Genomic DNA, 13,316 nt, shown 5'->3' with positions numbered 1-13,316 from the left:
ACTCATACCATAAAATATTACAGGACACCGATGACATTTAGAAGCAATTTCCTTACTTTATTAATAAACACATGGGAAAAAAGGCATTTAAAACCAAATGTGGAACCCAAGCATTGACATAAAACATATACCTGGAGTATTAAGATGCATCTGAATACATAATTTAGGAAATAATTTTATGAACTGACTAAACCAGAAAACCTAAGATTATAATATATAGACTTCATAATCAAAAAAATACCAAATTTATTGAGGCTGGTTGATTAAGAAGCTCAAACATAGAATAAAATTAATTTCAAATGAAAAAGTATATTACATGAAACAGCAGCAATGAGAATGCAAGTGCACTCTACGTTTGAGCTGTATTGGACCCAACAGCCTTCAGTGCATCCAGTCCTTTAGCTGCAATAACTTTTGGGTTAGTTGCCACGCTTTTCGTCGTATTATGAGTCTTATAAATTCCGATTAACCTGTCTGCGATCTCAAACATGTTGTTCCGCAGGGAGATGACGATGAACTGTGCATTTTTCGTTTGTTCCTGAAACAGAATTTGTTTGTGTCAGCCCATAGTTTTTCAAAACTCCGTTCCCATATCATCCCTATGTTTAAGTCTTAGAAACTAAGGAATACATAGCTACAAGTGCGTCACTCAACAAATTGTGATGGTGACAAGTTCCTGCTCTGTTTTCTGCCCGTGCACAGCATGCTCCCAGCGTGGCAGTCAGTGTGAGCCTGTGATGTACTTCAGAATGTGTTTCCTCCTTTTACATCACCTATTTGAGTGAATTCAATGCAACATGCATAATTTCTTTCCAGAGATGATATTCAGCACGGCCTTAACATGAGTTCCGCAAGAAGGCAGGTATTGCCAAGTTACCAGAACTGTTACAGCAAGGGTTGCTTTAGGGATGAAAAAGGAACCAAACCTATTTCCATGAACTGAGACCAGGGGAAAGCAAGCCCTTTGCTAATGAGGACAAGCCTTGAAAAATGCTAGTGTTGTGATCCTGAGATGGAACAACAATAGATATCTAAATCTGAGGTACTTTAGAAATAAAGGCAACGTTAAGAATCTAGCACCAACACTGAAAGTTCGCCAGTCCTCCAAGCCTTGTGGAAATCTTGAGAGCATTGGGCAGGAGAACCAAAGCCAAGGTACGATGATGCCCTCGGCTCTGGCTGTATACAAGATACCAGCTACAGCTCTGTACTAAGCCATGATTTTCATTTAAGAGCTAAACTATACTAAGTATTAAATTGAAGTGCTAGTCTACACTGCAGTTGAAATCACTTTGCTCTACCAAATCACCCTCCTTTGTGAAGATGCATGCATTGTGGAAGGAAAGTTTAAAACTACAGCTGCAGGCAGGTTTTTTCAAAGTGTTTCACTAATTTCAAGTAGGGATCATAATCTTTGTCACTTTTAGGGCATTCCGAAAACTGGTGGTTATACTTCAGAGAATTCTGTAAATTCTAAGTTTAAATTAGCAACTGGAACTGCAAGTAATGTAAATGTTTTCCTCACTTAATATGGTAATGACAAAATTTTTAAAAGCATGAAAGAAAAAACCCAAGACACTAACAAAGGCTCAGATCCAAGAAGCCTGTGGGAAACAGCTCATAATAATGAAATGGAAGTATAGAACCCAGGAACCTTGGCTGCTCCCAAGAATGAAATAATGAGATTGGATGCACAAACATGTTACTAAGAGCTAAACAAGTTACTCTGTTCTCAGCTGATTACATCTGGTGGCTTTGTGGAAAGCATGTTCATTTTAAAGAGGAAGCAATAGCAGCAAAAATGTATGGGAATGTGGCACCTTTGGTAAATTCCAGCATTCTTTAGGCAGCTTTGAAAGAGGATTTAGAAGGAAAAAATATGTACATCCTCTAACAAGTCGCCTTATTTCAGGAAAGCATCAGACTGAGCAGCTTAGAAAAAAATCATGCAGAAAGCAGCATTCTAAGAACCATTCTGGAAATCTGCTTAGCACATCATTTCTGCTTAATGCTCTGTTATTCTGGATTTTTAAATCTGGCTTTAACTGTGTTACCATTTCATTTTCCCTGGCAGAGAAGAAAATATCTGAGAAAAAATATAATACAGCAGTTACCATTAAATACTTACATATATGTAAAACGCTACAATGGATACATTTTTGAAGTCAAGTGCTGCATCAATTTCATCCATAAAATAAAGTGGTGTTGGCTTGTAATGATGGAGAGCAAAAACTAGAGCCAGTGAACTAAGGGTCTTCTCTCCTCCTGATAGGTTAAATATCTTCTTCCAACTTTTCTTGGGAGGTCGAACACTGAAACAAATCAAGAATTTGTAAGTTACAAGTATGTTGTGGTGAAAAGCAAGTCATGAGATGGGATGGAATTCTTGGAAGACACAGATGCATAAAGAAGCTTGACTAAAACCATGGATGAGCTGCTTGGTACTCAGTCCTCTGCAGCAGAGAGGAAGTAAAGCGGATTATTTCTCTTCCCTGAGTAACTCCCTGGGTACATGCAGAGTGACGTGGTCAGCCAGTGTTTTCTGGAACTCACATGGCTGTATTCTGCAGGAGCTATAAGAACTGAAGGAACTGCTATTTATCTTTCGAAAGTGCTATTCTGCTCTTATTAATGTATGTGATTAATGTAATCCTAGGAGCATTTATGACAGAATAATCTGTAGCTACCACTACGATTGACACAAGTCCCTAGGCAGAATGAAACAAGTTGGGAATTAAGAAGCTCTGAGAAATTACTTTAAATTACTTTGTAACTGCTGTTAGTTACTCATTTCTCCAGGAGAAATGGATCTCAGTGCTAAAAAGCTATGGCTTTAATCAGCACCTTGCCAGCACCTCTCTTGGTTAGCTGGTATCAGTGAAAAATTAAAAAGCAGACTGATAAAAAAAGGAATACAACAATTAAGAACTAGAGCAATACTACAACATATTTTGACAAACCTAAACATGATTCCTTCAGAGAAGGGATCCAGACTGTCCACAAGTTCTAACTCTGCATCCCCTCCCAGTGTAAGCATCTGGTAGTTCTCCTTTAGTTTATTTGTTATTACATTAAATCCTGCCATGAACTCATTTAGTCTTTGTTTCCGGAGATCTTCAAAAGCTTGTCTGAATTTGTCTCTCTCATTGGTAATGTCATCCAGTTCAGCCACATGTTTCAAGTACAGCTCTTCCTGTAGAAAAAACCACAGAAAAAAAAAAAAAAGTACAGTAAAAGAAACTGTCTCCTTAATTTCAATTCTAAACCAGTTTTTCCCACCATTGAAAATTCATTTTTCCCAGAATGGTTATCAGCTTTGAAAACATAAGAACAAACCAAACTATCTTTTTTTTCTCTTTTTTTATACTCTCTATGTTGCTGGTGGAAAACCCATGTTAAAATAAGAAAATATTTAATCTGATGAATAGTCCAATGTTACTGAAGCGAGTACTGTAAGGAGAAAAAATTCCTAGTGTGTGGTGTTGTGGGTCTGTCTAGACTGTCAGCTGGTTGACTTTAAATAAGTCAACTTTCTTCTTGACTTCTAAATAAACTAAATAACCTAAGTGTTCAAGGATGGTGATTTGGCCCACCTGGTCTAGTGGAAGGTGTTGCCTATGGCAGAGGGGTTGGAACTGGAGGATCTTTCAGGTCCCTCCTAACCCAAACCATTCTATGAGTCTATGAACTTTCACAGGAGAAACTTTTCTTCATCTGACATTGATGGCACCAAATATAGAAGGCATACATAAGCTCCTAGAGACAACTTTGACATGGCTAAGGGCAAGCTAACAAATACTCAGATAAAACCCAAGTATTCCATATCAGTTTCCAAGAGAAAGGAACTGAAGAAGAATGGGATCAACATTTCCTGGTATGCCTGTAGGCAATAGCGAGTGCATTTTTATAACTGCAGGACATGTTTGAGCAGTTACCGATAGAAAAGCACACAACTGGACGGTTACCACCATAGTTCAAAAGCAAAGATACTGATCCTCTACAGATTCTAGTACTGGAAAACAACAAAGCTGCAGATGCAGAACTTACCTTCAGTGAGGGGTGTACCAACTGCACAAACAGGCAATACAGTATTGAAATGATGAATTCCATGACTGCATGGCAGTAATTAATCTTACCTTCTTCTTGTATTCTGCAATAGCACTAAGGTTGGGTTTCATTTCATTACACTGGGCTTCCAGGAGAGCTATTTGGTTAGTGATAACATTGGGATCCTTGAGAGCCTCCAGCTCTTCTTGACTTAGTACTGGAAGTTCTTCAGGTGGTTTATCTTCTATGGAGTGCAGTGATAATTTTGACATCTAAAATTCAAAACCAGTTACTAGAAATCTTTAAAGATCACACTCATTATCACATGAACATATTTCTAAAATAAACATTTTCTGTGTTATGTACTATGTTATATAACATACTGAAGCTTCCAATCTCAAAACATTCAAAGATTCTTCACATAAACTGTGCTTTGCAAGATCATCTGCTGGCCTAGATCCCTACCTCTATTAGAAGTTTAAATATGAAGTAGAAAGGACATATAATGAAAAGGTAGCTTTATGAGCTCCAGGCATCTAACTAGCCTTGTCTCCAAGCATACCTCCCTGGGCAGACACCTCATTTTTGCTGTTTCTGTAGACCAGGAAAACCAAATCAGCGTTACCTTCTACTGACTTTGTACTCCACCAGCCCATGGACCAGAAAATGTCAGGATTCTGTGCAGAACTGTTTCCAGAATTTAAAGCCGTTCCCAACAACTGATTACACTTGTGACATTAACACACCACACATCAGGCAGTGATTAGAACTAGCTTGTTCAACTCAATGGGAGCTGTGAGAATAGATGTGACTGCAAGAAGCTCTGTGCAAAGCTGTCTGTGTGCTTGCCTGCAGGAAGGCTGCAAGCAGTCCTGCTCGCATACCACCTGAGTCCGAGAAGCTAGGTGTTTAGCACTGGAGTCAGCCGTTCCTTGCTCCCACAGGCTCCAATTTATTCCATGAGCTGGTTCAAGCAGCAATATGAGAAGCAGAATTTCTTCCTGGCCCCAAGGAATTCCTACTGGCCCAGTTATGTATAACTGGGGAAAGGCAATTTGATATACCAAACAGACTACAAGTTTAAGGCAAAATGCTTTCAAAGAGAAGGTCTTGACATTTAGTAAAGAACAGATTAGTGGACACAGCACTGAGTACACCTACGCATAACTTGTAGTTTAGTTGTCAGCACCTTACTCCACTTTGCTTCTTTCATCTGTGAGGATGCCTACCCTTTTGTAACCTTTTTTAGTGTGCACAGAGAGGATATGCAGACAAAAATTCTCCTGGTTGTCATTTATGGCCTACTTATTTTGCCCTCAATGCTCTTAATTACTCATAGATAGTGTTGTGTCAGTTCTAATTATTCTACTGTTCTTTCATGAATTAATAAACTCGAAAAGTTAGAAGGTAAACCACTGAATTCACAACTCATCTATAACCTTGCACGTAGATCAAAGAAACACTGAATGTTTATCTTTTTCAGAGTTGTTTTTCTCATAGCATAAAACACAAACTAAATATGAATTTTCTCCCAAATTATCTGTTTTCTAACTAAATGTTAACATATTAATCCTTTGCGATCTCACAGTTCTAGTTTTTGGAACTGAACTATTTCTTTACCTCTTTTTGCCAGTATTTCATCTTTGACTGGTGTGCAGAAATATGACTGTGAATTTGTTCCATTTTCAGCTTAATATTAAGAGCTTCCTTTTGAAGTTCATGTTCCTCATCCTGAATGGTTTTAATCTCCTGGAGTAAATCATCATACTCCTGTTGAAGTCCTGGCAACTCTTCCTAAACAGAAATGACCAAAAAAGCACATTAAACAATTGCCTACAAAAATGTTACCCCTTTTCGCAGGTGACAGGTTTGCTTTCATGATATTATTCACAGAACTTACTCTCCACAATCCAAAGTATTGATATAAATAATATATTCTTGTATTTAGATTAACCTGGTCACTGAATTCTCAAATGACTGAAAATACTCTGCAGTTTATATTTTGTTTCCAGATCTGGGTCAAACAAGTCCTACAATGGGATGTTTTTAGCTAAAAGGCAGTTTTAGAGACAGGCAGTCTCAAACAAACAGCTTTATTTGGAAGAATTTCAGCCATCCTGGTTGTTTTCACTGTTTCTCATAGATAAATCTGGATGCAAACTGAAGTACCACATAGCTGGAGGGAAGAAAAAAATCATCTATTCTTAAGCAAGTTTTAAACCGAATAATTTATTTGGGAAACTTGGTTTCATTCATTTGTTTTTTAGCTTCAGAAAATCAAGTCAAGATATATTTCCAGGTAAGTATAAAAAACCAGACAGACAAAAAAAACCCAACAACCAACAAACAAACAAAAAAAACCCTCCCCAAACTCCATCTTTCCCATTTCCTGACCATCACGGAATATCACTCTGCTACTGTACAACATTTGCATAAGAACAAAATGGAAGAATATAACTAGGATCTGATAAGGATATAACTCATTATCTTGACTTTACCTGAAGACCAGACTGCTTACTAGGACTGGTTCACACTGTTTTTCTCCCCTCATCATCTGCTTTAACAGTCAACTTCGATTAAACAAAATTACAGAAAATAACATTCTTTGCCATTTTATCCCCATGGGAATTTTTGGAGGATGAGTAGTAGAGTAATTGAGAAAAAGAGATACTTTAGGCCAGCACTGTCAGGTCTGGGGCTTAAATAGCAGTGTAACCTTTTTTAAATACGTGAACATACTATCTGGTAACACAGCCCCTTGGCTGGGCATGCTTGGAATGTCTGAGGACGAAGTCTGACAGACATCAGGCCTTAGAACAATTCTGGTACAACAACTACTATCTAAAATTGATTTCACGTGCTGTATCCTCTATGAAGGAATACACCAAGTTAACACGACACTTACTTCGGCTTGCCTGTATTCATTCATAACCTCAGCAGCTTTGGCTTCCAGTTCAGTCAGTTCTTTCATTAAGTCTTTAATTTCTTTCTCGTTGTCTTCCAATTCTTTCTCCATGTGAAGAAGAGCATCTTCAGATCTTTTCATGTTTCTGCATGTGTAGAGGTTTGTATTCCTCACGTGAGTGCAAGTATGACATAAAACAGACACACAATTTTACCTATAAAGCATGTTCAGTAACTACTGACAACCAAATAGGAAGTGCTCATTTATCCACGAACTCTCATACTGTCTAGATATCCAAGTAAAACCAAAGTTGCCTTCCTAAAGCATACAGCAAGGAAGCCTAAATCACTTAATTTGTTCTTTCTGAGGCAGTTTGACATTTGTTCTAAGTATTCATTATTATTATGTTAAGCTAATATAAAAAGTGTATCACATTTTATTTCCTGACATGCCTTATAATAGACTGAGTCCCTTCAGATTTGAAGTGCTCTGCTGCACGGTAATTGTTAATTTGAATCTTTATCCTGAAATGTTGCATTTTGGTGATAGGCAAATATTAGCAAAAAAAATACCAATTAAACATTAATTTTAAGCTCCTTATTAAAAACTACAGCATTTTATTTCCCTTTACCTCCTTGACATAAGCAATATTTGGTATTAAGATGTGACTGGAAATAAAGACATTAAGGTCACAGGATTTTTAGCTATGGAGGGTGCTTAAACCAAGGAAATATCTTGTGGGTACTGAGGCCAACATATACAGCTATTTGAAGGCTGACATGTCTTTTCCTTGGTCAGGTTTCACTAAGCTTTCTAGGTCTGTAACATACACTAATTCACAACGATTATGGTTCTTAATTAAGAACCAGTCTAACCCTGAGGTAAATCAGTTTAGAGAAAAAAATATTATTACCTTCTACCCCCTCTTTTCCTCCTGCCATAAAGAGGGGAAAACCATCTCCCCTGGCCTGACCAATCCCCCCCGCAAATGTCCAAATGTAATTGGGCAGGAACCACAGCCACAGTTGCAGCCTAAGGCAGCTGAGACCACTGACATCCACCATACCTGTTCGCAGTCTTGATTGCTACCTGGGCTTTAGTAATAGTTGAAAAACATTCGTCTATTTCTTTGTTGATCTTGTTAAGTTTGTCTTGATGCGGTTTAAGTTTTTGATTATTGGTATCAATTATGAGGTTATGTAATCGTTTAACTTCACTTTCTATTTCATCAGCTTTCTCAGCAGCGCAGTCGTAATCTGTTGATTAAGAGTTAAGGTCATTGAGCTGTCCCTATGAACACGACTATTGCAGCACAGTAAGATTTAAGTGGTTAAAAGCTATGCTGTATAAATATATTGAGAAGTGCACATATTTCTTTATACTGTGAAAAATGTTTTGGGTTTTTTGGTTGTTTTTTTTCTTTTTTACTGTGGCTAAAATTAAAATTACCACCCACATTTTTCTGACACTGTGATACTGCGAAAGCTTTTTTTGGCACAAACCAAAAATTTCAGTTGGATTACTTACTGTGCATAGAGGATTTAAACAGATAAGATAGCACATAAGAAGCTCATTCTTGGCATTTATTTAATGGGAAGATGCTCCAAGGTTAAGCTCTAAGAACTGGCTGATAACTGTTGCTTAGTAGCTAGTGTTACTGTATAGTTACTTCACATATTGAATAGCCTAATCACCTTAAAAGTTTCTCTATTTAGCTTATACTTAAAACTGAACAAAACCATTTTAATAAGTCGAACAGCTTTCAAAAACTGAACACCGCAGCACCTTACCATCCTAAGGGCAAAACAAACAAAATCCCCCGCTGAGTTTGCTACAGATTTACAATTTCCTTTTGGGGCCAGAAGGGGTAAAGCACAGACAGGCAAGGTGGAAGGCAGTCATCTCTCCAGAGGAGAACATAGGTTTGTGTCTCTCCATTACTTAGCAGGAATGTTAGAGAAGATATTTATAACGTCAAACCTTAGCATTATTGAGGAATAAAGCATTCATACTCTCTTGATGCTATACTGTTCCCAAGAGGCATAGAGGGAGTCCACAGTAGTGTGTATATCTTCTCTTTCCTAAAATGCTATCAAAGCAGAATTGTGGGGGAACTGTGTTTTACCCCCTGAGCAAGAAATTCAAACAGTCAAGATTTACTTTCCTAAGCTACCACTTTCTTCAGAGTAGCTGTTATTCCAGTTCTCAAAGTCAACATCTTTCACAAGAAAGGGTACATTGTGCCCACAACAGATTACAGGGTATTCATCTTAGTCACATAACAGGCTAGTTAGAGCACGGCAAAAGCTTTTATCTGACTTTAATGTCATTACCTCCACATTAACAATTTTTCCCCCAATTAAACTCAGTTTCCCTACGAATCTGGCTGTAACACAGCCATAAATATCTAAAGGACCTCACTCTAATCACAGAATCACACAGAATCACAGAATCCCAAGGGTTGGAAGGGGCCTCAAAAGATCATCTAGTCCTACCCCCTGCAAGAGCAGGGTAACCTAGAGTACATCACACAGGAACTTGTCCAGGCGGGCCTTGAATATCTCCAACGTAGGAGACTCCACAACCCCCGTGGGCAACCTGTTCCAGTGCTCTGTCACTCTCACAGTAAATAAGTTTTTCCTGATGTTCACATGGAACCTCCTATGCTCCAGTTTACACCCACTGCCCCTTGTCCTATCACTGGACATCACTGAAAAAAACCTAGCTCCATCACCCTGACACCCACCCGTTACATATTTGTAAGCATTGATGAGGTCACCCCTCAGTCTCCTCCAAGCTAAAGAGACCCAGCTCCCTCAGCCTCTCCTCATAAGGGAGGTGTTCCACTCCCTTAATCATCTCTGTGGCTCTGCGCTGGACTCTTTCAAGCAGTTCCCTGTCCTTCTTGAACTGAGGGGGCCAGAACTGGACGCAATATTCCAGATGCGGCCTCACCAAGGCAGAGTAGAGGGGGAGCAGAACCTCTCTTGACCTACTAACTAACCCCACCCTTTCTAATACACCCTAGGATGCCATTGGCCTTCTTGGCCACAAAGGCACATTGCTGGCTCATGATCATCCTCCTATCCACCAGGACCCCCAGGTCCCTTTCCCCTTCACTACTTTCCAGCAGGTCAACCCCCAACCTGTACTGGTACATGGGGTTCTTCCCCAGATGCAAGACTCTACACTTGACCTTATTGAATTTCATCAAGTTTCTCCCTCCCAACTCTCCAGCCTGTCCAGGTCTCACTGAATGGCAGCACAGCCTTCTGGTGTGTCAGACACTCCTCCCAGTTTAGTATCATCAGCAAACTTGCTGAGGGTACACTCAGTTCACTCATCCAGGTCGTTGATGAAAACATTAAACAGCACTGGTCCCAGCACCGACCCCTGAGGGACTCCACTAGTCACAGACCTCCAGCTAGATTCTGCCCCATTGACCACAAGTCTCTGCCTTCTTCCTTTCAACCAGTTCTTGATCCACCTCACTACCTGATCATCAAGCCCACACTTCCTTAGCTTATCTATGAGGATGCTATAGGAGACAGTATCAAATGCCTTACTGAAATCAAGAAAAACCACATCTACCGCTCTGCCATTATCCATCTACCTAGTTACTTCTTCATAGAAGGCTATAAGGTTGGTCAAACATGACTTCCCCCTGGTAAAACCATGTTGGCTGCTCTCAAGGCACTTTTTACCTCTCCCTTTTAAGAAGAGGGGTTCCAACCCAAGATATGGTTCTGCAACTGGCAGACTGAAAGAACAAAGCTGTAACCATTCATTCCTGGTTTAGTGAAAGAATATGACTATGATTTTTATCTTTAATCCCTTCTCCACAAATATACCTTTTTTATAACCATTAAGGACTTTTTCCAATTCGTTCTGTTTGGTTTTGTCCGGAGCAGTAGCAGTTACATTGGCTTCAAGTTCCTTAATGCGGGTTTTCAGATGAATTTCTTGTTCAGGTAAATTCTATAGAAAAAACACAACTGTGTTGGAATCCTGTATTTCAGAGACTCTTGACACTAACAAGGACAATGTTAAGCAGAAGCTAAGTCATCCCCCTGCACATTGATGGAGAACCCAGATACTGACTTAATAAGAAACTTGTTCACCTTGATACTTGCTGAATACTTTTCTAAATTGTTTTTCATTGCCCGAACATCTTGTTGCAGTTTGCTTATGGCTTCTTCAAGTTGTAATTTCTCTTCTTCACACTGTACTGCTCTTTTAGATTCCTTCTGCAGTTGACATTCCATTTTATTGACCTACACAAAAATAAGGTATGATTATTTGCCTGGTAAAGCAAAACCTCGTTCACCTGCTCAATAGATAGCAGTCTATGATCTCATAAAACACAGAAATAAAGTGGAATAAAAACCCGAAAATTTGCTGTAGCTGGACAGAATTAAGGTTATGTACTAACCTCTTCTTCTGAAACAACCATTGTGACTGAGGAACCCATTCTACCCTTCATCACTTTAGTCCCACCACCAGTCATGGTTCCTGAAGTAAAATAGATGAAGTTAGCAAGCTTATTGTGTTTAGATAGCACCTGTGAAAAACTGAAAATATAATTGCAACTTTGCACTTAAAATACCTGACTGTTCAATGATTTGTCCTTGAAGCGTTACCACCCTCCATCTTTTGTCTTTTTGAAATGCTATTCTGGAAGCTTCTTCCAAGTCGTTGGCTACTAAAGTATCACGTAATGCAAAGTAAAAAGCCGGGCGAAACTTCTCACTGGCTGCTTTCACCAGATCAAATAACCGAGGAACATCTTCTGGAGTGGGGATTTTCTGAAAATTTTTTTCCCATACAGCCATCTACATCAAAAAAGTAAATAAATGAATGAGAGATTCCTGGGGATAAATTTAGGTCATTTCATTATTCTAAGGCACGTTAAGGCTTTAAAACAAATGCAATTGTACTGCAATTAACAGTAAAGCTTCCTTCTACAAGACATGCCAAACATTTGTTGTACCCCTACAGTAATCTAAAAAGCCTTGTGGTTATCTCTAAAAGTCCCCATTTGCTATAGAATGTTCTACAACACATTTGTAGAACAGCCTATTAGAGCATTTTATATTTTAGCTTTTCCACAGCAATACATATACAGCATAAGATGTTACTATATAATGCATATTTTTACACATTAATACATTATACACATACAGTATTAACACTGTGACATTAGGACAAATCATCAATTTGTCCTGCTGAAGTACTGGTACTTACTTTGTCCAGGGCTATAAATGTGGCAACTCCAATTTTTTCTGCCTTCAAGAAATTCACACATGCCTGTGCGGTATCAACTGTATCGACAACAATGTTGTCTAAGGCACCACAAGATGATGAAATAGCAACATCATATTTCTCACTGATAGCTCCCAAGTCTCCCTAATAATTGGGGGTCAGGAAGGAGACACAGAAGTACAGCGATGAGCTTGGCATCTGTTTTGTCTTGGTATTACGAAATAAATGACAAAATTTCACAGAAAAAAGAAAGAAAACAAACTAATTGTTTGGGTTTTTTGGGGGGGAAAGAAGCCTTGATTGGAATTTATAAAATAATACCACACCCATCTCCTCCTGCACACTGCTATTTATGCATTCCTAATGGACATGTTCCCATAGTAGAAATTCATATACTCAGCTTCAAAGGCAGTGCTTCTGGTAGAGCAGTGTAGTAGCATTCATTTATTATCTGTAGACAAACATTACATTTTATATGCCAGCATTTTAGTCTGGCCTAACATTTAATTCATTTAATGTGAATGGTTCTACCATTGAATGGTTATACCATTGGTAAGTCTGGCAGGACCCAGCAAGTCCTATACTTCTGCATGGGGTTCTGTACTGATCTGGAAAATAGGTACAGGGATGTCCACCATCTTGGAAAAATTTCTCAGAAAAATTTTTTCTCATAGCCATTGCCTTTATTTAGTGCTGAGTAGAGGAACCTAATTTTTAATTTATTTTATAGCAAATCCATGGGATTTGCAATATTCTGCTATTCAAATTCATAGCACCAGAAAAGTGAGGAATTCTACTTTTCACTCTATTACTGTTGTTTCTATACAGTTTAAGACTTAAAAGTATAATAGCCATTTAAAATCTACCAGTCTTCCATATAGTCCAGGAATATTTCCATTTTTCTTATGCTGAAGCAGAGCCTCAAGCACTCTTCCTCGACTGCGACTCATTGCTAAAGAGCTTTTGGCTTCTTCTACTTTATGACGCAGGTTTTGAACAAGATTCTTAGCACTTTCTTCTTCTCTTCTTAGTTTCTCAAGCTCATTTGCTTTCTAATAATTAAGAAAAAAAAAGGACATTATCTTCAAAATCACAAAAATTA

The 13,316-nt window shown here is 38.6% G+C and overlaps 1 protein-coding gene across 2 annotated transcripts in view; it reads right to left on the bottom strand.

The window, feature by feature from the left end:
• Window positions 1–248: 248 nt before the first annotated feature.
• Window positions 249–13,316, bottom strand: part of SMC4 (structural maintenance of chromosomes 4) — a 38,548-nt gene continuing 25,480 nt past the window's right edge. For both annotated transcript variants that reach the window (XM_061371650.1, XM_061371651.1), the window contains exons 12-24: window positions 13,081–13,266; window positions 12,197–12,358; window positions 11,559–11,784; window positions 11,385–11,464; window positions 11,074–11,226; window positions 10,804–10,930; window positions 8,019–8,208; window positions 6,953–7,097; window positions 5,668–5,841; window positions 4,137–4,319; window positions 2,961–3,193; window positions 2,129–2,312; window positions 249–538 (exon numbers count right to left, since the gene is read on the bottom strand). In XM_061371650.1, the coding sequence (XP_061227634.1) occupies window positions 350–538; window positions 2,129–2,312; window positions 2,961–3,193; window positions 4,137–4,319; window positions 5,668–5,841; window positions 6,953–7,097; window positions 8,019–8,208; window positions 10,804–10,930; window positions 11,074–11,226; window positions 11,385–11,464; window positions 11,559–11,784; window positions 12,197–12,358; window positions 13,081–13,266 (2,232 nt within the window). In that variant the 3' untranslated portion in view covers window positions 249–349. The remainder of the gene's footprint in view (window positions 539–2,128; window positions 2,313–2,960; window positions 3,194–4,136; window positions 4,320–5,667; window positions 5,842–6,952; window positions 7,098–8,018; window positions 8,209–10,803; window positions 10,931–11,073; window positions 11,227–11,384; window positions 11,465–11,558; window positions 11,785–12,196; window positions 12,359–13,080; window positions 13,267–13,316) is intronic.

The sequence above is a fragment of the Neopsephotus bourkii genome, unplaced genomic scaffold (genome assembly GCF_033783945.1).
Source record: "Neopsephotus bourkii isolate Nb327-2 ecotype Australia unplaced genomic scaffold, CSIRO-AGI_Nbou_v1 NB_1574, whole genome shotgun sequence".
Classification (NCBI taxonomy): Eukaryota; Metazoa; Chordata; class Aves; order Psittaciformes; family Psittacidae; genus Neopsephotus; species Neopsephotus bourkii.
This window is presented reverse-complemented; position numbering and strand designations above follow the sequence as displayed.